This window comes from Pristiophorus japonicus, chromosome 11 (genome assembly GCF_044704955.1).
Source record: "Pristiophorus japonicus isolate sPriJap1 chromosome 11, sPriJap1.hap1, whole genome shotgun sequence".
Classification (NCBI taxonomy): Eukaryota; Metazoa; Chordata; class Chondrichthyes; family Pristiophoridae; genus Pristiophorus; species Pristiophorus japonicus.
In genome coordinates, this window is record NC_091987.1 from 167,360,653 (window position 1) to 167,387,645 (window position 26,993).

The 26,993-nt window shown below is 46.1% G+C and overlaps 1 protein-coding gene and 1 pseudogene across 4 annotated transcripts in view; one reads left to right on the top strand and one right to left on the bottom strand.

The window, feature by feature from the left end:
• Positions 1 to 2,161: 2,161 nt before the first annotated feature.
• arhgap32b (Rho GTPase activating protein 32b) overlaps positions 2,162 to 26,993 on the top strand; it is a 597,494-nt gene continuing 572,662 nt past the window's right edge. For 3 of the 4 annotated variants that reach the window (XM_070894250.1, XM_070894251.1, XM_070894255.1), the window contains exon 1: positions 2,173 to 2,229. In XM_070894250.1, the coding sequence (XP_070750351.1) occupies positions 2,180 to 2,229 (50 nt within the window). In that variant the 5' untranslated portion in view covers positions 2,173 to 2,179. Of the gene's footprint in view, positions 2,230 to 26,993 lie in introns of all 4 variants that reach the window. The other variant, XM_070894258.1, reaches the window with a different exon arrangement.
• LOC139276613 (U2 spliceosomal RNA) lies at positions 21,216 to 21,351 on the bottom strand (annotated as a pseudogene).

Sequence of the window (26,993 nt, forward strand, 5' to 3'; positions counted from 1 at the left end):
CCAATTGAACAAGTACTTTGGTTCGGTATTCACGAAGGAGGACACGAACAACCTTCCGGTTATAAAAGGGGTCGGGGGGTCTAGTAAGGAGGAGGAACTGAGGGAAATCCTTATTAGCCGGGAAATTGTGTTGGGGAAATTGATGGGATTGAAGGCCGATAAATCCCCAGGGCCTGATGGACTGCATCCCAGAGTACTTAAGGAGGTGGCCTTGGAAATAGTGGATGCGTTGACAGTCATTTTCCAACATTCCATTGACTCTGGATCAGTTCCTATGGAGTGGAGGGTAGCCAATGTAACCCCACTTTTTAAAAAAGGAGGGAGAGAGAAAACAGGGAATTATAGACCGGTCAGCCTGACATCGGTAGTGGGTAAAATGATGGAATCAATTATTAAGGATGTCATAGCAGTGCATTTGGAAAGAGGTGACATGATAGGTCCAAGTCAGCATGGATTTGTGAAAGGGAAATCATGCTTGACAAATCTTCTGGAATTTTTTGAGGATGTTTCCAGTAGAGTGGATAAGGGAGAACCAGTTGATGTGGTATATTTGGACTTTCAGAAGGCGTTCGACAAGGTCCCACACAAGAGATTGATGTGCAAAGTTAGAGCACATGGGATTGGGGGTAGTGTACTGACATGGATTGAGAACTGGTTGTCAGACAGGAAGCAAAGAGTAGGAGTAAATGGGTACTTTTCAGAATGGCAGGCAGTGACTAGTGGGGTACCGCAAGGTTCTGTGCTGGGGCCCCAGCTGTTTACACTGTACATTAATGATTTAGATGAGGGGATTAAATGTAGTATCTCCAAATTTGCGGATGACACTAAGTTGGGTGGCAGTGTGAGCTGCGAGGAGGATGCTGTGAGGCTGCAGAGCGACTTGGATAGGTTAGGTGAGTGGGCAAATGCATGGCAGATGAAGTATAATGTGGATAAATGTGAGGTTATCCACTTTGGTGGTAAAAACAGAGAGACAGACTATTATCTGAATGGTGACAGATTAGGAAAAGGGGAGGTGCAAAGAGACCTGGGTGTCATGGTACATCAGTCATTGAAGGTTGGCATGCAGGTGCAGCAGGCGGTTAAGAAAGCAAATGGCATGTTGGCCTTCATAGCAAGGGGATTTGAGTACAGGGGCAGGGAGGTGTTGCTACAGTTGTACAGGGCATTGGTGAGGCCACACCTGGAGTATTGTGTACAGTTTTGGTCTCCTAACCTGAGGAAGGACATTCTTGCTATTGAGGGAGTGCAGCGAAGGTTCACCAGACTGATTCCCGGGATGGCGGGACTGACCTATCAAGAAAGACTGGATCAACTGGGCTTGTATTCACTGGAGTTCAGAAGAATGAGAGGGGACCTCATAGAAACATATAAAATTCTGACGGGGTTAGACAGGTTAGATGCAGTAAGAATGTTCCCAATGTTGGGGAAGTCCAGAACCAGGGGTCATAGTCTAAGGATAAGGGGTAAGCCATTTAGGACCGAGATGCGGAGGAACTTCTTCACCCAGAGAGTGGTGAACCTGTGGAATTCTCTACCACAGAAAGTTGTTGAGGCCAATTCACTAAATATATTCAAAAAGGAGTTAGATGAGGTCCTTACTGCTAGGGGGATCAAGGGGTATGGCGAGAAAGCAGGAATGGGGTACTGAAGTTGAATGTTCAGCCATGAACTCATTGAATGGCGGTGCAGGCTAGAAGGGCCGAATGGCCTACTCCTGCACCTATTTTCTATGTTTTCTATGTTTTCTATATAGGACCGAGATGAGGAGAAACTTTTTCACCCAGAGAGTTGTGAACCTGTGGAATTCTCTACCACAGAAAGTTGTTGAATCCAGTTCATTGGACATATTCAAAAGGGAGTTAGATGTGGCCCTTACGGCAAAAGGGATCAGGGGGCATGGAGAGAAGGCAGGGGTGGGGTACTGAGGTTGCATGATCAGCCAAAAATGGTCTGCTCCTGCACCTATTTTTTATGTTTTTATGTTTCTAAACATAGTGAGAGAGGAAGTATTAAGGGACTTAGCAGCTATGAAAGTGGATAAATATCCAGGCCCAGATGAAATGTATCCCAGGCCGTTAAGAGAAACAAAAGATGAAATAGCAGAGGCTCTGACCATAATTTTCCCATCCTCTCTGGCTACAGGTGTGGTACCAGAAGATTGGAGGACTGCTATCCAATGTTCCATTGTTTAAAAAAAGGAGAAAGGGATAGACCGAATAAACACAGGTCAGTCAGCCTAACCTCAGTGGTGACAAAATTATTGGAAAAAGTCCTGAGGGACAGGATAAATCTTAATTTGGAAAGACATGGATTAATCAAGAAGGTCTTGTCTGACTAAATTGATTGAATTTTTCGAGCAGGTAACCAGGAGGGTCGATGAGGGCAGTGCATATGATGTAGTGTATATGGATTTTAACCAAACTTTTGATAAGGTCCCACGTGGCAGACTGGTCACGAAAGTAAAAGCCCATGGGATCCAGGGCAAAGTGGCAAGTTGGATCCAAAATTGGCTCAGAGGCAGGAAGCAGAGGGTTATGGTTGATGGGTGTTTTGTGACTAGAAAGCTGCATCCAGTGGGGTTCCACAGGGCTCAGTACTGGGTCCCTTGCTTTTTTGTGGTATACATCAATGACTTGGACTTGAATGTTGGGGGTTTGATGAAGAAGTCTGCAGATGAAACTAAAATAGGCTGTATGGTTGATAATGAAGACGAAAGCTGCGGACTGCAGGAGGATATCAATGTACTGGCCAGGTGGGTAGAAAAGTGGCAAATAGAATTCAATCTGGATAAGTGTGAGGTAATGCATTTGGGGAGGTCTAACAAGGTTCAACACTGAAAAGTGTAGAGGAACAAAGGGACCTTGGAGTGTAGGTCCACAGATCCCTGAAGGTAGCAGGCCAGGTAGATAAGGTGGTTAAGGAGGCATATGGAATACTTGTCTTTATTTGTCAAGACATGGAATGCAAGAGCAGGGAGGTTATGCTTGAACTGTATAAAACACTGCTTAGGTTGCAGCTGGAGTACTGTGTGCAGTTCTGGTCACCACATTACAGCAAAGATGTGATTGCACTGGAAAGGATGCAGAAGAGATTTGCAAGAATGTTGTCTGGACTGGAGAATTTTGGCTATGAGGAAAAATTGGAGATGCTGCATCTGTTTTCTTTGGACGAGGAGGCTGAGGGGAGACATGATTGAGGTGTATAAATTATGAGGGGCCTGGATAGAGTGGATAGGAAGGACCTGTTTCCTTTGGCAGCGGGGTTAACAACCAGGGGGCATAGATTTAAAGTAATTGGGGGGAGGTTTAGAGGTGATATGAGGGGAAATTTCTTCACCCAGAGGACGGTGGGGGTCTAGAACTCACTGCCTGAAAGGGTGGTAGAGGCAGAAACCCTCACCACATTTTTAAAATACTTGGATGTGCACTTGAAGTGCCGTAACTTACAGGGCTACGGATCAAGAGCTGAAAAGTGGGATTAGGCTGGATCGCTCTTGTTGGCCGGCACGGACACGATGGGCCGAATGGTTTCCTTCCGTGCTGTAAATTTCTATGATTCTATAATGGAAGCCAGGTCTGTCAATCAGGCTGAGTTCTGGGCAGGAAACCTGTCAGGGCCAAAATATGCACGGTATGGAGTTAAAACTACACTGCGCGTGGTGAATCCCGGATTTCCAGGTTTCCCATCCGAATCCCCGCCCCCACCCCCACACCTACGTAACCCGCACCTGTTAATATCCAAGCCCAAGTATCAGAAAGATGAGAAAGTGAAGAGGGAGATTAGCAGGGTTTGGGGACGGTGATGCACGAGGCTGCTATTTAATCGTTCGGGTGAGGATTGATGTGAGTGAGGGTCTTTTCTCACCCTTTTACTAAAGGGAGAGTCAAAAGGAGTGTGAGGCTAATTAAGGACTCAACAGAGGCGGGACCAATATCCTCGCAGGCAGGGTGGGGGGTGGGGGATGGGGAGTAGGGCTGCTAGTGCTGTTGGGGAGAGTTTAAACTAGCTTGGCAGAGCGATGGGAACCTGAGAATAGATTCAGAATGGAGAGAAGCGAAGCTGAAATTGGAAAGCAGAAAAGTAGAAAGTGAGTTTGGAAGACAGACAAAGTAAAGGCTAGAAAATAGACAAACAAGGGATAGACGGATAGACACTCATAGCTATCACTGAGTCAGAGATGGGTGTAAAAAGGGAGGGGAGGTCGCGATATTGATTAAAGAAACTATTACAGCTGTGAGGAGGGATGATATGTTAGAAGGATCATCAAACGAGGCCATATAGGGCAAACTGAAAAACAAAAGAGGGGCGATCACACTGCTGGGAGTGTACGATATGTAATGAGATAATGTATAGCGCCCTCTGGCTAGGAGGTATTGATATACTGTATAGCGCCTTCTAGCTAGGAGGTATCGGGAGCTGTATTGAGAGAGAGGGTCTGTGAAGGAACGCCATCTTAAGCTCCACATGGCTGTTTGAATCTCCCAAATAAATAGTTACGTTGAACTGAGAGTGTGCAAGAGTGTTCAAGAGACTATAAAATACACGGTGTCAGAAGCGGAGACTTCCAATTTTTCATCGAACGCATCTACAACTGAAATATTGGAACTATAAGATTTTTCAAGCCGATCGAAATCAACTTTAGCAGTGCAGTGCAGTGTAGAACGTGCTTTCTACACATCGCGCGTGGATAGTCATAAGCTTGTAAAATAATCTAGAGGCATTAGTAAAGTAAACTTAAAGCGGCAAAAGTTATTGTGGAGCCTCGATTGCAAAAGTATTTTTACAGTTACATGGCCACGATATTTTACTATTAGACTTGTTCTAGTCCTCTGGGTATTTGAGCTGTATACATCTATGTGACAAACTCAAAGTCCTAAACTCTAGCGAACTATCATGACCACCATGGTGCCAACTTCCACGTACATTCCTCTCCCACCTCCATTGCAGGTGACTGGCCAACTGGAAAGCCAACTGGAAAAAATTCAAACAGCTGTGGGACAGCTATGAAATTATCACGAATATCGTGGAAAAACCAGATAGAGTTAGGGTTGCAACATACATCACTGCCATTGGCAGCAATGCCCTAGATATCCACAGTAATCTTCCCTACAAGTCAGAGGAAGACAAGCAGAAATTTTAGATTATTTTTGTTATGTCTTTAATACTCCACGAGGTCTAGTATTGTACTTGAGCTGTTGTGACCTTAGTCCCATTCATTGTAACTCCAGAGTGAGGCACAAGCATGGTGGGCAGCCTTTTATACTGGGCCCTGCACACCTATGCAGATGACCCTCAGGTGTCCCATCGCAGTGCCCTCTGGTGGCACACCTTATGTGACGATACATGGTCTACATACATGACATCACTTCCCCCCCAAGTCTTTAATGCAAATTGACTCGGACATTGACGGTGACCTGGGCTTTGCTCTTCCTGGTTGACCATTGGAGGGTCGCTTCTGGCTTGGGTGGGTTGGTAGTAAGATTTGTTGCCAGTGGAGGTCCCCGTGGTTTCTGGTTGTGAGTCCATGACTACTCCATTCTCCCCCCCACACAGGGATCATGGTAATGGCCTGTTACATGCAAGTTGCATTCAAGTTCACACATGGGTTTTACATTTACATCTTGGTACATTTGTTGGGTGGATTACAGTGCGTTTCTTTTTGTGTGGTACATTTACATGATCAGTACAGGTATATCAGTACAGGTACACAAGGACAGTCTAGTTCCAGCACGGCCGGATGAAATCCGTGTCGTCTGGTGGTGGCAGCACCCCATGCTCGTGAGTCTGTGGGCGAGGTGAGCTCATTTTGATCGCGTTGCCAGAGCTCAGGGCTCTTGCCGTTACTCCTAGTGTTAGGCAGGCCCAAAGACAGCTGATTTGTCTGTGACCTCCCTGTTCTTTTCATTTGCACAATGTCGCTGCTGCTCCCTGGGAAGCGGTCTGAGTGAGTGAGTGTTTTGTCTAAGCGATGGTGGGGCTGCCTCGTCTTGTCTAGCAGTTTGGAGGGGACTGCTGACTCGCTTTCCTTGAGTGCACCGTTGTGAGCACTCTCTAGTTTGGGATTTTGGCTGGTCCGGGTCCCGTTCAGAGGAGCCTTTACGGGTGACCCTTCGCTCTTGGGCATTGCCGTGGTGGCGAGTGGGTTTGTGGGGTGGTGGGCGACGGTAGCCGACTGCGAGCATAGGCGCAGGTTATTGTTTCTGGCCCGTGATGGTTCATGCCACCGGGTGCCTGCAATGTTAAACCGATCTGAGGCAGGGTATCGCTGCCAGTGTCTCTGTTCTCCGGGGATCGTTTACTCTGCGGTTTGTCTACTTCTGTCAGCTGTGGGGACACTTTATGATATATCGTTGGGTAGCCTGCTGGACCTGTATACGACCGTTAGGTGTTCGCCCGCTACATTGGCTGATTGCAATTTGCCCCCGACATCGCTCAACAACATTTTGCTCGTTACAGCTGGGCTTTTACAGTGGTTACCTACTTCAAGCAGTTTATTCAAAAGTGGCGGTTGCTGGCTTCCTTTAAAATGGCCTTACTACTTTTACCCCAATCATCTGCCTTGCGTGGAACCACGTGTCGTTGCTCCATTAGCGCTGCACCTCATGGTTTGGACGCCATCTTTTCCCTGTCCATGATGTGGACTGCCGCGATTTTCTTTCCCAGGGATTGTGCCACTGAAGCTGGGAAGGCGCCCTCGGATCCAATCTTCCTCCCCAGGAGTCTTGCCACTGAAACCGGGAAGGTGCATTTGGGTCATCCCGGCCAGATCATCAGCACGCAATCGTGATGAGCGGTCTGTGCCTTGGGGGCTGCGCGGATCTGCTCTCCGGTGCCTGGTCCAACCGAAGGCGGGGGCTTGCTCTGCCTCTGAGCACGGGGGATGTCGATTGCTGGAGGGATGAAGTCTTCCCAGTTCCAATGAATCTTCCCCATCCATCTTCTTCCAAGTAGCGTTGGTCCATCACCTGAACAATCCACAATGGTAAATTGTGCACCGTGCCATGTTGGGATACACTTACATCCACACTACTAACAACTGATATCAGTTCCTTGGTGTAGGTGCGCAGCTTTGACTGAACCGGGACCAGTTTGGGTCGTTCAGCTTGATCGTTTCATACCTCTCAAAGGCTTCCTGGCTCATTACTGACTGACTCGCCCCCGTGTCCACTTCCATGAAGACTGGAATGCCATTTATCTCAACTTCCATTATCACTGGAGGACAATCTGTGGTGCAGGTATATACTCCATACACTTCATCCTGGGACTGAACTGTCTCTCTAGCCATCTCCTCGTAATCCGCGCTGGATTCACAGCCATCTGCTGACTCCTCTTCCACATGGTGAGTCACAGCTCTTTTGCACATTCTCTGGAGATGGCTCTTTGTGCTGCAGCCTTTGCACACATAGTCTCTGAACCGACACTGATGAGCCCTGTGATTACCTCCGCAACGCCAGCATGGTGTTACTCAACTTACGTTTGCACCCCTCGGCAGACTCTGAGTTAAAGGACTCGGGGGCTTGTACGCTCTGCCCTGGGCAGATTGATGTTCAACAGTTCTGCCTGTGAAAGGTGCCATTCTATTTACAGTACTTGCCGGGTTTGAGTATATGCAGACTACAGATATACTCTCTGTGTAATCACAGTATAGTTGCTTAAGATGGAGTCTTGTTACCTGATGTACTATCAATAAAGTTTACACTGTGTATATACTATGCTGGCACCACTAGAGGGTGCAACTGGTAGAGACCGGGGTTTCCTGCCCCTGTGGCAGAGGCTGTCCACCAGAGGGCACTGCAGTGGGAAACCTGAGCGTCACCTGCATAGGTGTGCAGGGCCCAGTATAAAAGGCTGCTCACCATGCTTGTGCCTCAATCTGGAGTTACAAATAAAGGACCAAGGTCACTACAGTTTGAGTACAACACATTGCCTCATTGAGTGCATTACAGACATAACAACTGGCGACGAGAATACGGACTTTCACACTATTATGGCTACCTTTGGCACACTAAAAGACTTCGCAGAGGATGATGATTGGGATGCCTTCACGGAAAGGTTTGAGCAATATTTCGTGGCAAACGACCTGGCAGGGGAGACGGACACATTGGCGGAGAAATGCAAGGCTATACTGCTGACCACTTGTGGGCCCGAGGTCTATCGCCTCATCAGGGACTTGCTGGCACCCACGAAGGCCAAGGGCAAAACATACGATGAGCTGACTGAACTAATTCACGACCAACTAAAACTATAAAACCAAAAGAGAGCATCCTCAGAACCAGGCACAGATTCTACACTCACCGCAGACCTGAGGGCCAGGAGATTGCAAAATGTGCTGCCGACCTCAGGAGACTTGCGGCGCCTGTGATTTCGGCACGTACCTCAATGAAGCATTGCGAGACATCTTCATTATGGGAATTGGCCACGAGGACCTCCTTCACAAGCTATTATCTGCTGACACCACAGTCAACCTGCAGAAGGCCATCAGCATCAGTCAGGCGTTCATGACTTCAACCTGCAGCACCAAGCGAATTATTCATCCTGTGGACTCAAACCCGGCAAGTACTGTACATAGAATGGTGCCTTTCACAGGCAAGACTGTAGAACGTGGCTCTGTCCAGGGCAGAGAGCACAGACCTCAGGGTTTCAGAACACAGAGTCCGTCGAGGGTACTAATCGAGTAGCACCATGCTGGTGTTGCGGAGGAAACCATAGGGCTCACCAGTGTTGGTTTGCTGATTACGTATGCAAAGCCTGTAACACGAAGAGCCACCTCCAGCATATGTGTAAAAGAAATTACGACTCACCGTCTAGCAGAGGAGTCGGTAGATGACTTTGAATCGGGGAGTATGATGATTTGGCCAGAGAGGCAGCTCAGCCCCAAGAAGTGTATGGAGTGTATATCTGCACCATTGATTGTCCTCCAGTGAAGATGGAAGTCGAGATAAATGGCATTCCAGTCTTCATGGGAATGGACACGGGAGCGAGCCAGTCAATGATGAGCCAGGATGTCTTTGAGAGGCTATGAAACGAAAAACGACCTTAGCTGGTTCCAGTACAGGAAAAGCTGCGCACTTACACCAAGGAGCTGATCCCAGTCCTTGGTAGTGCGGATGTAAGTGTAATCCATAATGGCGTGGTGCACAAGTTACCTCTGTGGATTGTTGCAGGTGATGGTCCTACTTGGAAGAACGTGGATGGGGAAGATCCAGTGGTCCAGCAATCGATGTCCCCCATGCTCAGAGGCAGAGCAAAACCTCACATTCGCTTGGGCCAGGCACCAGAGAACAGACCAGAGCAGCACCTGAGGCACAGACTGTCCATCATGACTGCGTGGCAATGATCCGACCGGAGCGACCTAAAAGTACCTTCCCAGCTCCAGTGGCAGGACTCCTGGGAGGAAGATCGAATTCACAGGCACTCTTCCAGCTTTTGTGGCAGCATCGCGGGAGAGAAGGATCAAGGCAGTCGATCTCAAGGACAGAGGCAAGATGGTGACCCTGCTGCAGCGAGGTGCAGTTTGGCTGAAAAAAAAGATGGCCACGACCATATCACGAGGTGCAACGCTGAGGGACCAACATGTGGTGTCTAACAAAGGATTTGTTTGAGGTAAAGTCAGCAGGATTCTCTTAAAGGACACCTGCAACCAACTGAACTTAAAGAGACATTGTATGCATGGCAATCAATGTAATGAACCAATTAAGATTGTGAACAAAATGTTGTTGCGAGATGTCGGTACCAGTCCTAATGTAAAGAACAAAATGTTGTTGCAAGATGTCGGGAATAGAGTGTCCCCAAAAGTAGCAAGCGAGCGAATTCGGGAGGGTAAATGCGCTGATCCTGATACCCTGCCCCAGGTGTCCCCACAAGTTATAGGCCAGCGCCCTCAGGAGGGTGAAGGCACTGATCCTGATACCCTGCCCCAGGTCTATCCCACGCTGCAGGCACCCGATGGCACTATTCGCCATGGACCTGGAAACGAAAATGGTGCCAATACGTACAGTCGGCCGCCGTTGCCCACCACCCAGGTGGAGACGGTGCAGCCTCCAGACCCAGTCGCTACCTTGGCCATGTCCGGGAGTGAAAGGTCAGAACCAATGCATTCCCCAAACGGGACCTGGAACAGCCAGGTTCCCAACACCGTTAGGGAGCAGGCAGAAGATTCTGCAGCCCACAAAGGAGGACAGGGAGGCCACACACATCTGTGCCTCTGCCCACCACTAGGCAACGGCAAAGGCCCCTGTAAAGTCCTGTCCCCTCAGTACAGATTCACACGAGGCATGTAGTGAAGTCAAGGTCACTCTGGACCTGCACCTTTATTTCACAGCTCTGGAATGCTGCACTTGCCTGAGACCTGTCCTTATATACCTGTCTCTTGCAAGTGCACCCCTGGTGGTAAGGAATGCTGGTGGTTACAGGTCATATCTTATTACAGTCATGTATAGCATGTTAGGATACAGTTATATATAATAATGTAAGATACATGACATCACCCTCCCCCAAGGTCTTATTGTCTTTATAGGTTCAGTCTTTCAGGTGGTCTACGCTCTTACGTGGAGTGTCTGAGTTGTGGTTCAGTTGTTTGCCTTGGTGTCTGTTTTCTTTGGGTGTGGTTGCTGGTATCTCGCCTGGGCTGTCTGTTTCGATTGGTGTGATTGTTGTTGACTCGCCTGGGCTGTCTGTTGGGATTGCCCTTTCCTCAGGTTGTTCCCTCTGTCTGTCCACCAGGTATGGTGCGAGTTCCACATTGTAGTCTGCCTCTGGTTCCGCAGTGTTGTTGGTAAATCTGCTTTTGACTTGGTCTACATGCCTCCGGCAGGTTTTGCCATTGTCCATTTGTACTACCAGTAGCCTGTTTCCTTCCTTGCCTGTTACTGTCCCTGCAATCCATTTGGGACCCCTGCCATAGTTTAGTACAAACACTTTGTCCCCTATCTCATTCCATCTGCCCCTCGAATTTCTGTCATGGTACTCAGTCAGCTTACATCGCTTTGCCTCAATGATTTTGTTCATGTCTGGTAGGATTAATGAGAGCCTTGTTTTTAAAGTCCTTTTCATCAACAATTGCGCGGGGGGATCCCAGTCAATGAGTGCGGACAAGATCTGTATGCCAGCAGCAGTCGCGACAAGCGACCCTGCAGCATGGGACCTTGGATTTTAAGCATGCCTTGTTTAATGATTTGCACTGCTCTCTCCGTCTGGCCATTGGAGGCCGGCTTGAACGGTGCCGTCTTGACATGATTTATGCCGTGGTCAATTATAAAGTCTTGGAATTCTGCGCTGGTGAAGCACGGACCATTGTCACTGACCAATGTGTCAGGGATTCCGTGCGTTGCAAACATGGTTGCGAGGCTCTCCACAGTGGTGGAGGTTGTGCTCAAGTTTAAAATGGTGCATTCGATCCACTTTGAAAATGCATCTACAACTACGAGGAACATTTTGCCCATGAATGGGCCCGCATAGTCTACGTGCAGCTGCGACCATGGTTTGGTAGGCCAGGGCCAGGGGCTCAGTGGAGCCTCCCTGGGGGCATTGCTGAGTTGGGCACAAATGGTGCACCTTCGGACGCAGAGCTCCAAGTCCGCGTCAATACCAGGCCACCAGACATGGGATCTGGCTATGGCCTTCATGAGAACGATCCCCGAGTGCTCGCGGTGGAGCTCCCGGACAAATGCCTCTCTGCCTCGCAGAGGCATGACTACTCGGCTGCCCCACATCAGGCAGGCTGCTTGTAGTGATAGCTCATGCATGCGCCTGTGAAAGGGTTTTAATTCCTCGGGGCAGGCATCGCGAGCCTCTGCCCAGTCACCGTGTTAGGACACATCTTTTTACTAAGGATAACGTGGGGTCGCTGGCCGTCCAGGCTCTGATTTGGCGAGCCGTCATGGGCGAACCTGTGGACTCAAAGGCATTGATTGCCATGACTATCTCACAGTCCTGTTCGTCAGACCCTTCCGTGGTCGCCAGGGGTAGCCTGCTGAGCGCGTCGGCACAGTTGTCTGTGCCTGGTCTATGCCTTATTGGACGCCAGCATGAGTGCCCACTGTTGAATTCGTGCCGAGGCGTTACCGTTTATTGCCTTGCTCTCGGATAGGAGGGACGTGAGGGGCTTGTGGTCGGTTTCTAACGCGAACTTGGCCCCGAAAAGGTATTGGTGCATCTTTTTGACACTGTACACGCACGCGAGCGCCTCCTTCTCTACCATTTCGTACCCGTGCTCCGCCCACAAAAGTGACCTGGAGGCATAAGCTATGGGTTGTAATTTGCCCGCACTATTGACATGTTGCAAAACGCACCCGACCCCATACGCTGACGCATCGCATGTGAGAACTAGCTTTTTACCTGGGTCAAAGAAAGTCAAAACACTGTTGGAACACAGAAGGTTTGCGTGCCTTATTGAAGGCGCGTTCCTGGGCGTCCCCCCAAAACAAATCGCACCCCTTCCTGAGTAGCACGTGGAGCGGCTCCAGCAGCGTGCTTAAGTTCTGCATAAAGTTCCCAAAGTAATTGAGTAGCCCGAGAAAAGCGCGCAATTCTGAGACATTCCGGGTCCTGGGTGCCAGGCGAATTGCTACTGTTTTGGACTCTGTTGGGCGGATTCCATCAGCGGCAATCCTTCTGCCCAAAAATTCAACCTCGGGTGCGAGAAACAGGCACTTGGATTTCTTGACTCGTAGGCCTACCCAATCCAACCGCCTTAGTACTTCCTCCAAATTACGGAGATAGGAGTCCCTGCCCGTGATAAGTATGTCGTCTTGAAATACAACCGTCCCCGGGATGGACTTGAGCAGACTCTCCATGTTGCGCTGGAATATGGCAGCTGCCGACCTGATGCCGAATGGGCATTGATTGTACATGAAAAGGCCTCGATGTGTATTGATGGTGGTGAGTAGCTTGGATTCCTCGGTCAATTCTTGCGTCATATACGCAGATGTGAGGTCTAATTTTGAGAAAAGTTTACCTCCAGCCAATGTGGCAAATAAGTCCTCCGCTCTGGGAGACTCTGTTTATGGTAGATTTGTAGTCCCCACAGATTTATACGGATCCATTAGGCTTGCCCAGTCACTAAATTCCACAGGTGATATAATGCCTTCCCGCAGAAGCCTGTCTAGTTCGTGTTCAATCTTTTCCCTCATCACATAGGGTACAGCTCTGGCCTTGTGATGGACCAGTCTAGCATCCTGTGTGATGTAGATTTTGAATTTGGCCCCTTTGAAAGTGCCCACACCTGGCTGAAAGAGATGCTCAAATCGCTTTATAACTGTTGAGCAGGAGGTCCGTTCCTCTAATGACATGGCATGGACATCATCCCATTTCCAGTTTAGTTTTGCCAGCCAGCTTCTCCCCAGCTGTGCTGGGGGGGTCTCCAGGGACAATCCACAGGGGAAGTCGGTTCACTGTCCCTTTGTGTGTGACAGAGAGCATGGCGCTGCCGAGGACTGGTACAATTTCTTTGGTATAGGTCCTTAGTGTGGTGTCGACCCTTGTGAGTTTTGGTCTGTCTCTTTTATGCGGCCACAGTCGTTCAAATTGTTGAGCGCCCATGAGAGATTGACTCGTTCCCGTATCCAACTCCATGCTGACAGATATCCCGTTGAGTAGGACCCTAATCATTATAGCAGGAGCAGTGGCCATTGATCGTGCTGACCCGCTGTACATCGGTGTCCCGGGTACTGTCCCCACCATCTTCTGGTCCGCTTTCCAACCCATCCGATTTGTATACCAGCCGAGCTGCCGTTTTTTTGCACATGCGGGCCAAATGCCCTGTGTATTCACAATTTCTGCGAACAGCCTGCTGAAATCGACATCCTCTTGCGAGTGCCCATCACCACACCTCCAGCACAGACCTGTTCCATTGTTCAAAGAGTTCCCAAAGAATGAGCTGCGTCTGGCTGATCTCTCTTGAGCTTCTCTCAGTTTGTAGTTGATTACTCGCATTGTGGGTTGATGAGGTGTGAACGGCCGTCCTGAGGCTCTTGATGGCTTCTGCCTGCTATCGAGAGCCTGTTCTCCCGATTTTGTCTGTGTGTGGGGGTAGCAGCTTGTTTAGTGCTGTGAACTTCTTGTTCCGATATTTCGTTAGTTGTCGTACCTGCATTGTAAATCAACCTCGTTTCTTCTTCCCCTACCAAGAATGTCTGTGCAACCAGTGCTGCTGCCTCTAAGGTCAGGTTCTTGGTCTCTATGAGCTTTCGGAATATGCCTGCGTGGCCTATTCCTTCAATGAAAAAGTCTCTCAGCATGTCTCTCCTCAGTTCATCGGAGAACTCACATAAACTAGCCAACCTCCGAAGTTTCACCACGAAGTTGGGTATGCTCTGGCCCACACAGCGTCTGTAGTTGTAGAACCTGTGTCTGGCCATGTGTAGGCTGCTCGCTGGCTTCAGGTGGTCTCTTACCAGTGTGCTCAATTCTTCAAACGACTTGCTTGCTGGTTTCTCGTGTGCCAACAGATCCTTCATTAAAGCGTATGTTTTCGAGCCACAGCTGGTCAAGAGATGGGCTCTTCTCTTGTCTGCCTTATCGTCGCCTAACCAGTCTTTGGTTACAAAGCTTTGCTGGAGCCTTTCTATAAAGTCCTCCCAATTGTCTCCCGCATTATACTTTTCATCTGATCCGTTGTTCGCCATTCTGTGGATTCTGTAATCCCATCCTCGTCGCCACTGTAAAGTCCTGTCCCCTCAGTACAGATTCACACGAGGCATGTAGTGAAGTCAAGGTCACTCTGGACCTGCACCTTTATTTCACAGCTCTGGAATGCTGCACTTGCCTGAGACCTGTGCTTATATACCTGTCTCTTACAAGTGCACCCCTGGTGGTAAGGTATGCTGGTGGTTACAGGTCATATCTTATTGCAGTCATGTATAGCATGTTAGGATACAGTTATATATAATAATGTAAGATACATGACAGCCCCGATTCCTGGCTAGGTGAGTGAACCAAGCCCACCATGCTAGCAGGGGGTGCAGCGCCGCTATCAGATGACTAGGACCCCGTCCAGTTGCTCTGGAACTTGCGTCTTCGCATACCTGTACTGCTACGTCAGTACTGACCATGACTGAACCATGAATGCAATCTACCCAATCCTGGCACATGACCACAAAACGTAATGAATGTAAGTCACTGAACCAAGGTGTCACGATACAAACTGTAACTTCCTTTCTTTGTACTTGCACTGTGTCTGATCCTGTATGTTAATGTAACGGGCCTGCTATACGATCTCGCTGTGGGGTGGGGTTGGGAAATGGATGTATGTAGCAATACACACACACACACATGGATCACTCCCAGAACCCACTGGAACCTCCACTGCATCATCGAACCATCCAAACTGGTAACCACTACCTAACGTTGTGGCAAAGGGACTTGGGGGTTATCAGGGAGCAAGCCAAGCCAAAGCACAGCCAAAGTGCAAGGGCTATTGGCACTTAAATCTGGGGAGAGCTAAGCCAGAGCACATAGTGCAAAGGTAATCGGCACAAAGGATTTGGGGAGAGTGATGTTATATATACAGACTATGGATATACTCTCTGTGTAATCACTGTATAGTTGCATAAGGTGGAGACTTGTTTACCTGATGTACTTTCAATAAGGTTTACACTGTGTATATACATGCTGGCACCACTAGAGGGTGCAACTGGTGGAGACCAGGGTTTCCTGCGGTGGGAGACCTGAGGATCACCTGCATAGGTGTGCAGTGCCTAGTATCAAAGGCTGCCCAACATGCTTGTGCCTCACTCTTGAGTTACAAATAAAGGACAAAGGTCACTACAGTTTGAGTACAACACATTGCCTCGTTGAGTCATTCATAAGTGCATTACAGACATAACACTGAGAGTGAGTCATCATTTGCTTTGAGCTGCGGCTTGAGATCATGAACGCCTGGCTGATGCTGATGGCCTTCTGCAGAATGACAGTGGTTTCGGCAGACAGTAGCCTGTGAAGAAGACAGTAGCCTGTGAATATGGTAGAATTCTTTATTAAGATGGAGAGTGACACAGTTGATTCAGAGACGAGGGTCCTGAACTTGGGGAAAGGTAACTTCGATGGTATCAGATGTGACTTGGCTAGAATAGACTGGCGAGTGATACTTAAAGGGTTGACGGTGGATAAGCAATGGCAAACATTTAAAGATCACATGGATGAACTTCAACAATTATACATCCCTGTCTGGAGTAAAAATAAAACAGGGAAGGTGGCTCAACCGTGGCTAACAAGGGAAATTAAGGATAGTGTTAAATCCAAGGAAGAGGCATATAAATTGGCCAGAAAAAGCAGCAAACCTGAGGACTGGGAGAATTTTGTAACACAGCAGAGGAGGACAAAGGGTTTAATTAGGAGGGGGAAAATAGAATATGAGAGGAAGCTTGCTGGGAACATAAAAGCTGACTGCAAAAGCTTCTATAGATATGTGAAGAGAAAAAGATTAATAAAAACAAACGTAGGTCCCTTGCAGTCAGATTCAGGTGAATTTATAATGGAGATCAAAGAAATGGCGGACCAGTTACACAAATACTTTGGTTCTGTTTTCATGAAGGAAGACACAAATAACCTTCCGGAAATACTAGGGGACCGAGGGTCTAGTGAGAAGGAGGTACTGAAGGATATCCTTGTAAAGCGGGAAATTGTGTTAGTGAAATTGATGGAATTGAAGGCCGATAAATCCCCGGGGCCTGATAGTCTGCATCCCAGAGTACTTAAGGAAGTGGCCATAGAAATAGTGGATGCATTGGTGATCATTTTCCAACAGTCTGTCGACTCTGGATCAGTTCCTATGGTCTGGAGGGTAGCTAATGTAACACCACTTTTTAAAAAAGGATGGAAAGAAACCGGGTAATTATAAACTGGTTAGCCTGACATCAGTGGTGGGGAAAATGTTGGAATTAATTATTAAAGCTGAAATAGCAGCGCATTTGGAAAGCAGTGACAGGATCGGTCCAAGTCAGCATGGATTTATGAAAGGGAAATCATGCTTGACAAATCTTCTGGAATTTTTTGAGGATGTAACTAGTAGAGTGGACAAGGGAGAACCAGTGGATGTGGTGTATTTGACTTTCAAAAGGCTTTTGACAAGGTCCCACACAAGAGATTGGTGTGCAAAATCAAGGCACATGGTATTAGGGGTAATGTACTAAACATGAATAGAGAACTGGTTGGCAGACAGGAAGCAGAGAGTCGGGATAAACGGGTCCTTTTCAGAATGGCAGGCAGTGACTAGTGGGGTGCCGCAGATACAGTGCTGGAACCCCAGCTCTTTACAATATACATTAATAATTTAGATGAAGGAATTGAGTGTAATATCTCCAAGTTTGCAGATGACACGAAGCTGGGTGGCGGTGTGAGCTGTGAGGAGGACACTAAAAGGCTGCAGGGTGACTTGGACAGGTTAGGTGGAGTGGGCAAATGATGGCAGATGCAGCATAATGTGGATAAATGTGAGGTTATCCACTTTGGGGGCAAAAACACGAAGGCAGAATATTATCTGAATGGCGGCAGATTAGGAAAGGGGGAGGTGCAACGATACCTGGGTGTCATGGTTCATCTGTCATTGAAAGTTGGCATGCAGTTGGTCGAGCCGCTCCGTAAATGCTTCCCAATCTTTACTCTCTGAGAACTTTTCTAATGCACCGTTAGTCATTTTTGCGTGAAAGTTCGTAATCGCGTTATGTCTTTAATACTCTTATGAATGACTCCACAAGGTCTAGTATTGTACTTGAGCTGTTGTGACCTTAGTCCCATTTATTGTAACTCCAGAGTGAGGCACAAGCATGGTGGGCAGCCTTTTATATTGGGCCTGCACACCTATGCAGGTGACCCTCAGGTCTCCCACCGCAGTGCCCTCTGGTGGCATACCTTATGTGACTATATAGTTAGTATACATGGTCTACATACATGACAATTTTGAAGCTCTGGGAAGAGCACTGTAAAGGTAAAACCAAAATCATCTATGAACGGTATCAGTTTAACAACTGTGTATAAGGGGACGAGCAGTTTGACAGATATCTCATGAAAGTGAGGGAGCTAGCATCGTCATGTGATTTCGGCAATTTGATGGATGATTCATCAGAGACCGCATAGTCTGCAGAATATTTGATAACACTCTGCGTGAGAGGCTGATGGAAAAATCAAGTCTAACACTCGATAAATGTGTGATACTCTGTAAAGCTACAGAGGCTACAGCTGTGCAAATGAAATCCATGAAGCTCACGAAAACAGACTCTGAAGATGTCAAAGCTGTCAGACAGAAACCCTGACCCACAAAGAAAGAATTCACAGACAAAGAGTTCACGAACAATTGCAGATATTATGGCAAAAGACATGAGCTGTCAAAAACTAAATGCCCAGCATATGGGAAGACCTGCACAATTTGTGGCAAACTAAAGCACTTTTCTCAAAAGTGCAGACAAAGTGGATCGAGGCAGAAATCTACACATAACCCTAAATATAAGGACAAGTCAAAAGTTCATACACTATATGTAGAGAGTTAGTATTCTGATTTTGAAGTCATGACTGTTAAGATGCTTGGTAAAGTTGATCGCACAATCATGGACAAAGCTGACAGAAAGTATCCTTACAAAATTAAGGTTAAATGGTAAAAATGCAAATAGATTGTGGGGCCACATGCAGTGTGCTACCTCTTAAATACTTACCTTAAGGCTTACAGATAAAAGAATCTAAGACAATACTGTCACTATATGACAACCATGCAACTATTCCAGTGGTAGGGACTTGTAATGTGCCACTGAAAAATACAAAGAACAAGTAAAAGTACGTTGTGCCCTTTGTGATCATTGAGGGCCAAAGTGCACCACTGATTGGCTCACGCACTGCTCAACAGCTGCAACTGATAAAAGTGCAGCATCAGAATATCGCGTTGGTAAATGAACCACGCAAATCGCAAACTACCAACAAGGCAAACGTCTTGCTAGCGTCAAAAACTGATGACAACTATGCGTATCCGGATATGTTTAAGGGACTTGCGGACACATGTCAGGGACAGTTCACCTTGAACTTAATGAATCAGCGACACCTGCTATAATGCCACCCAGACGGGTGCCAATAGCGATCAAACAAATGCTAAAAGAAGAACTCAATCATTTAGAAAAATGACAAATCATCACGAAAGTGGTTGAACCGACGGACTGGGTTTCCAGTCTAGTGACTGTACAAAATCCAAATGAAAAGATATGAGTATGTGTCGACCCTCAACATCCGAACAATGCCCTGAAACGTGGGCACTAACCACTTCCTGAGCCGAGCGCTCACTCCAGCAGAAACGCGATACTCTCAAATCTCAAGTCTTCGGAATGGAATGAAACCATCAATATGTATACAGTTGCAAGATCATGCTATGGACAGACTATAAGCCTTTGGTTGCTTTACGATGCAAGCCGTTATCTGCAGCACCCAAGCGACTACAATATCTGCTCATTCGGCTCAACCAATATGACGTTGAAATAAAGTATCAACCAGGAAAAGAAATGTAGTTAGCAGACATCCTTTGGCGCGCATATTTCGAAAACGTGGAGAGATCACTGACAGAAATTGCAATAGAATGCATCCACATAGTGAACTTTCTCCCACTCTCCAACAATACGCAACTGCAAGCGACTCCACACTACAACTGGTCATACAACAAATCACAACGGGATGGCCAGAAACGACACATGAATGCCCGCCTGAAACGCATGCATACATCAAAGTTCGTGACGATCTCACAACACAGGATGGCATAGTCTTCAAAGGCTATCGCTTTGTCATCCCAAAATCCCTAAGATCCGACATTTGTCAGCAACTTCATACTGCTCACACTGGTGTCGAGAGCACTCTTCGACATGCCAGAATCCGTTTACTGGCCAGGACTGAACAGTGACATAAAAGACTATGTTTCAAAGTGTGAAACATGTAATAACTATCAATCAAGCCAACCAAAAGAACCATTGATAAGTCACGAACTCCCACAGAGACCATGGGAAAAGATTGGTTGTGACATATTCACACTCAATGGCAAAGACTACTAATGCACAGTGGACCACTACTCAGACTATTTCGAGATAGACAATCTGCATGGAAAGAAAGATGCCACTGTCATCATCAAACACCTCAAAAAACACTTCTCTAACCACAGCATTCCATACAAGGTTCAGTTCGCCAATGGCCCTCTCTTCAACTCACAACAGTTCACAAACTTTGCCACAGAATATGGATTCGATCACGCAACAAGCTCACCAGAATATCCACAACAGAAAAGTTGAGAACGCGGTTAAGCTCACAAAGCGGTTAATCAAGAAGACAAAGAAAGACTGTGGTGACTTCTACATGAACCTTCTCATCTGGCGAAACACACCAATGCTTACAGCACAATGCTTACTCGGTCGCCACACAAAGACAAATATCCCAATCGCAAATGAACTACTCAAACCAAGGATCATACACGTCATCGTCAACAAAGAAAGGTACCATGCCAAACAAGCACACTACTGCAACAGAGGTGCTACAGCACTTCCTACACTGCAGGAAGGAGAAACAGTGAGACTCAAACAAACGTGAGAAAGCAAAGAGTGACAAAAAGCTCCGGTCAGAAACAAATCGGCATTCGATCATATCAGGTCATTACAGAAGATGGCCGTATCGCAGAAATAGGAAACATCTGAGAAAGAGCGCTGAGACATTCATCGAAACTCCAGAGATCTCAGTGTCACCCACACACGATCTGCTGCCAACACAGCCAACTAACACGCGAAACAGCACTTCAGCAACAACATGTGAAAACAGGGATATGTTGCCTGATATTTCCCCTCAGAGCACTGATAAAGGGACTAAAGCAATCAGTGCACAGAACACCACTGAAACAACCAGTTTGATGCAAAGCAACAGAATCTGCACAACACCAAAATACCTAGAGCACTGTGTACAGAAATAAGAAATCATGGACACTGGACTCTTGGATAAATAATTAATAAGACAAGAGTTTTGTTGTTGTTTGTTAAACTTGTAGTTGTTTAATACATATATTCATAAGAAGTTAACTACCAGTTTATATCAAAGCTAACTTTAATTCATTTTTATTTCTTATGAAAGAAAGGTGGAACGAGATAATGTATAGCGCCCTCTAGCTAGGAAGTATCAATATATTTTTTTGTCATTCTTGTCAGATCAACTCCAGCGCCAAAGATCACTTTGCTACTACATTTGATCTTAGCCAAAAGGCCGAGAGGGGAAGCTGCACCGTTCCTGGAAACACTGCAATAACAGGTCGGTGCGTGGAGTGGACGGAGCAAGCCCCTGTTCCATCTCTAGGAAGTATCAATATAATGAATCGATATACCTCCGAGCCCTTTAGCTAGGAGGTATAGGGAGCTGTATTAAGAGAGAGGGTCTGTGAAGGAACACCATCTTAAGCTCCAAATGGCTGTCTGAGATCTCCCAAATAAATAGTTAAGTTGAACTAAGAGTGTTCAAGAGACTATAAAATACACTATAGACCCCCAAACAATGAGAGGGAGATAGAAGAGCAAATTTCTGAGAAATGCAAAAGCTATAGGGCGGAAATAGTAGGGGATTTCAACTATCCTAATATTAACTGGGACAAAATTAGTGTGAAGAGTATAGAGGGTGTGGAATTCTTAAAAGGCATTCAAGATAACTTTTTTAGCCAGTATATAGCAAGGGAGGGAACGGTTCTGGATTTAGTTTTAGGGAATGAAGCTGGACAGATGGAAGGGGTATCAGTGGGAGAGCATTTTGGTGCTGGTGACCATAATTCAGTTGGATTTAAGGTAGTTATGGAAAAGGATAGACCAGTAATAAAGGTTCTAAATTTGGAAAAAGCCAACTTTACTAAGCTGAGAGGTGATTTGGCAATAGTGGACTGGGTACAGCGACTTGAAGGTGGGAGGCATTCAAGGAGGAGATCCGAAGGGTTCAGGCCAAATATGTGCCCTTAAAGAAAAAAGTTGGGACTAACAAATCTAGAGCCCCCTGGATGTCGAGGGACATACAAGGTAGGATAAAGAAAAAAAGGGAGGCTTATGACAGATATTGCAGGCTAAAAACTGCAGAATCTCTAGAGGAGTATACAAAGGAGGGGTAAACCTGGAGCCTGGAGCTGGAAGCTAAGTTGCAGGAAGTCAACTTTTGCAGTTACAAATTGTCCCGAAAGAAAGGTAAGGCCAAAAAAAAACAAGTGATGAAAGAACATAAGAAATAAGAGCAGGAGTAGGCCATTTGGCCCCTTGAGCCTGCTCCGCCATTCAATAAGATCATGGCTGATCTGTTCATGGACTCACTCCACTTCCCTGCCCACTCCCCATAATCCTACTCCCTTATCGCTCAAAAATATGTCTATCTCCATCTTAAATGACCCAGCCTCCACAGCTCTCTTGGGCAGAGAATTCCACAAATTTACAACCTCTGAGAGAAGAAATTCCTCCTTATCTCAGTTTTAAATGAGCGACCACTTATTCTGAAACTGTGCCCCCTAGTTCTAGGTTCCCCCATGAGTGAAACATCCTCTCTGCATCAACCTTGTCGAGCCCCCACATTATCTTATATGTTTCAATAAGATCACCTCTCATTCTTCTGAACTCCAACAGGCCCAACGTGCTCAACCTTTCTTCATAAGCCAACCCCTTCATCTCAGGAATCAACCTTGTGAACCTTCTCTGAACTGCCTCCAATGCAAGTTTATACCTCATTAAATAAAGAGATCAAAACTGTACGCAGTACTCTAGATGTGGCCTCACCAATACCCTGTACAATTGCTTTTATACTCCATCTCCCTTGCAATAAAGGCCAACATTCCATTTGCCTTCCTGATTACTTGCTGTACCTGCATACTAACTTTTTGTGTTTCATGCATAAGGATCCCCCCCAGGTCCCTCTGTACTGCAGCATTTTGTAATTTCTCTCCATTTAAATAATAATTTGCTTTTTTATTTTTTCGTCCAAAGTGGATAATCTCACACTTTCCCACATTATACTCCATCTGCCAAATATTTGCCCGCTCACTTAGCCTGTCTATATCCTTTTGTAAATTTTTTATGTCCTCCTCACAACTTGCTTTCCCACCCATCTTTGTATCATCAGCAAACTTGGCTACTTTACACTCGGTCCCTTCATCCAAATCATTAATATAGATTGTAAATAGTTGAGGCCCCAGCACCGAGCCCTGTGGCATCCCACTGTTTGCCAACCGGAAAATGACCCATTTATCCCGACTCTCTGTTTTCTGTTAGTTAGCCAATCCTCTATCCATGCTAATGTATTACCCCCAACCCCGTCAACTTTTATCTTGTACAGTAATCTTTTATGTGGCACCTTATTGAATGATTTCTGGAAATCCAAATATACCACAACCACTGGTTTCCCCTTATCCACCCTGCTCGTTACACCCTCAAAGAACCCAGCAAATTTGTCAAACATGATTTTCCTTTCATAAAACCGTGCTGACTCTGCTTGACTGAATTACGCTTTTCCAAATAATGGACTCCCAGCATTTTTCCTACGACAGATGTTAGGCTAACTGGTCTATAGTTTCCTGCTTTCTGTCTGCCTCCTTTTTTAGTTAGGGGTGTTAAATTTGCAGTTTACCAATCCACTGGGACCTCCCCAGAATCCAGGGAATTTTGGTAGATTACAACCAATGTATCCACTATCTCTGCAGCCACTTCTTTTAAGCCATCAGGTCCAGGGGACCTGTGCACCTTTAGTCCCATTATTTTACCGAGTACATTTTCTTTAGTGATAGTGATTGTTTTAAGTTCTTCCCTCCCTATAACCCCTTGATTATCCATTATTGGGATGTTTTTAGTGTCTTCTACTGTGAAGACCGATACAAAATATTTGTTCAAAGACTCTGCATTTACCAGTTCCCATTATTGATTCCTCAGTCTCATCCTCTAAGGGACCAACATTTACTTTAGCCACTCTCTTCCTCTTTTATATAGCTGTCTTACTATCTGTTTTTATATTTCTTGCTAGTTTACTTTCATAATCTATCTTCCCTCTCTGGACACTAGGTTTATTACTTTTATCCCATGTTTTCGAGGTGAGATTGAACTAAGTAAGTGTCACAGGTGGGACAGATAGTCGTTGAGGGAAGGGGTGGGTGGGACTGGTTTGCTACATGCTCTTTCTGCTGCCTGCGCTTGATTTCTGCGATGAGACTATAGGTGCTCAGTGCTCTCCCAGATGCACTTCCTCCACTTAGGACGGTGTTTGGCCAGGGACTCCCAGGTGTCAGTGGGGATGTTGCACTTTATCAGGGAGGCTTTGAGGGTGCCCTTGTAATGTTTCCTCTGCCCACCTTTGGCTCGTTTGCCGTGAAGGAGTTCCGAGTAGAGTGCTTGCTTTGGGAGTCTCGTGTCTGGCATGTGAGCAATGTGGCCTGCCCAGCGGAGCTGATCAAGTGTGGTCAGTGCTTCAATGCTGAGGGTGTTGACCTGGTCGAGGACGCTAACATTGGTGCGTCTGTCCTCCCAGGGGATTTGTAGGATCCTGCAGCGACATCGTTGGTGGTATTTCTCCAGCGACTTGAGGTGTCTACTGTACATGGTTCATGTCTCTGAGCCATACAGGAGGGCGGGTATTACTACAGCTCTGTAGACCATGAGCTTGGTGCCAGATTTGAGGTCCTGATCTTCAAGGGAAAACAACAAATATGTCACTTACTTTCTTTCCAAACATAGTTATTGAACGTAGAAACATAGAAAATAGGTGCAGGAGTAGGCCATTCGGCCCTTCGAGCCTGCACCACCATTCAATATAATCATGGCTGATCATACAACTTCAGTACCCCATTCCTGCTTTCTCTCCATACCCCTTGATCCCTTTAGCCATAAGGGCCACAACTAACTCTCTTTGAATATAGCTAACAAACTGGCCTCAACAACTTTCTGCGGTAGAGAATTCCACAGGTTAGAATTCTCTGAGTGAAGAAGGTTTTCCCTCATCTCGGTCCTAAATGGTTTACCCTTTATCCTTCGACTGTGACCCCTGATTCTGGACTTCCCCAACATCGGGAACATTCTTCCTGCATCTAACCTGTCCAATCCCGTCAGAATTTTATATGTTTCTATGAGATCCCCTCTTATTCTTCTGAATTCCAGTGAATATAAGCCTAGTAGATCCAGTCTTTCTTCATATGTCAGTCTTTCAATAGATGTCTACTTACTGTAGCCTCAATCCAGCCTAACTCCTGGTTCACTGACTTTAAAAACACGTAGCTCTGTCGCGATTGGTTGTGGGACTGCAACAGATTCTTAGGCAAATACACTTGTCACAGAAATAAAATCGAGCCTTCTTTGAAGAATACAAAAACAAAGGCAAAAGATGCTTGCATCTCTCATAATTACCTCAGATCAGCAGCCATCATTGCTTGGAATATGATGGATGGAGTCTTATTGTTGACTGACTGTGTGCCATATTGGGCGAACTGAATAGGAAGGCATCTTAAGAGGCAAAAGCAAGATACTGCGGATGCTGGAAATCTGAAATAAAAACAGAAAATGCTGGAAATACTCAGAACCTGCGGAGAGAGAAACAAAGTTAACGTTTCAGGTTGGTGACCTTTCGTCAGAACTGGGAGGCAAGGTGTCTCAAAGTGTTACTGAGGAAGACCATAGGAAGACTTTGACAATGACAGGACTGTTTAGCTCATCATCCTATTTGTTGTGATAACTGACTGCTTTGCATCCAGTCTATATTAGCATATGAGAACACATTTGTTTCAGGGACCACCATCCTGATATATATTGGCCCAAAAATTGCGGTCAAAATACAAAGATACATTGTGCGAGGCCTAGAACGGAGACTTGCTCTTCGGCGCTGCAGAGTTGTGCGCAGTGTCTGACATCAGGGAGCTCAGGAACGCAGCGTACAGCCTATGTGTAAGGAAGAGCTGTCAAAACTAAGCCACGCCCACAGAAGCTTCTCTCAGTCTCTTTCATTGAATTGCATTTAAAAACTTCTAAAAACTTAAATTGGTATTTATACTTATTTCATTTATCAGCATTTTATCAGTATTTCTTTTCTTCCAAACTCAAAATGTATTAGTCTCTATGTATACAATTTCTTGTTTTAATACTCAGTAATGGTCTAACAATGTTTTATATCTCCTACAAGTAATGTTTTTGAACTTCAGAAAGATTCCCAGCCATATAGTCAATGTGAATTTTCATGATTATATATATTAAGACCTCATTAAGACTGGTAATAGATAAATCTATTTTCGTTGTTATAGATGCATTATATTGTTTATGGTCTCATTTCTGAGTTGAAAGGACAGAATTGGTCACTGAAATCTGATAGATGTTCACTTTATTTAGCTTTCTTATTCAACTTCCCAAGTACTTAAAATGAAACTCGACCGACAAATAGTCTCCTCCACCAAAACGTACACAATAGGCATACATAGATCCTCTAAGATGTGAAACAGGCTCCTGCTCCTGCTTTCACGAACCGTAAGAAAAACGTATGTAATTGCTGTGCAGTTGAACTCTACGGCAGAAATTGGGATTTCCAAGGCGGTGCGGATTCATCTGTCAAGCTGTATCTTGACAGATCGCAGGTGTGGGACTTAGCGCATGCACAATTGGAAATCACAAACTTACGGTATGTTTCAAAGATGGTATGACAGCGTACTCTCAGAGTACGATGTCATACTCACTGCTAAATCCAGGCCATTAGTTGATCTTTGTCTGCCGTAATGTAATATATATTTTCTGTCCTATGCAGAGCCTAGCTCACAGTAAACAACATATATTTATATAGCACCTTTCACATAGTGAAACATCCCAAGGCATTTCACAGGTGTATTATGAGACAAGAAATTTCACATTGAGCCACATAAGGAGAAATTAAGACAGATGACCAAAAGCTTGGTCCAAGAGTTAAGTTTTAAGGAGCATTCTAAAGGAGAGGCGGAGAGGTTTAGGCAGGGAGTTCCAGAGCTTGGGGCCCAGGCAACTGAAGGCATGGCCACCAATGGTTGAGCG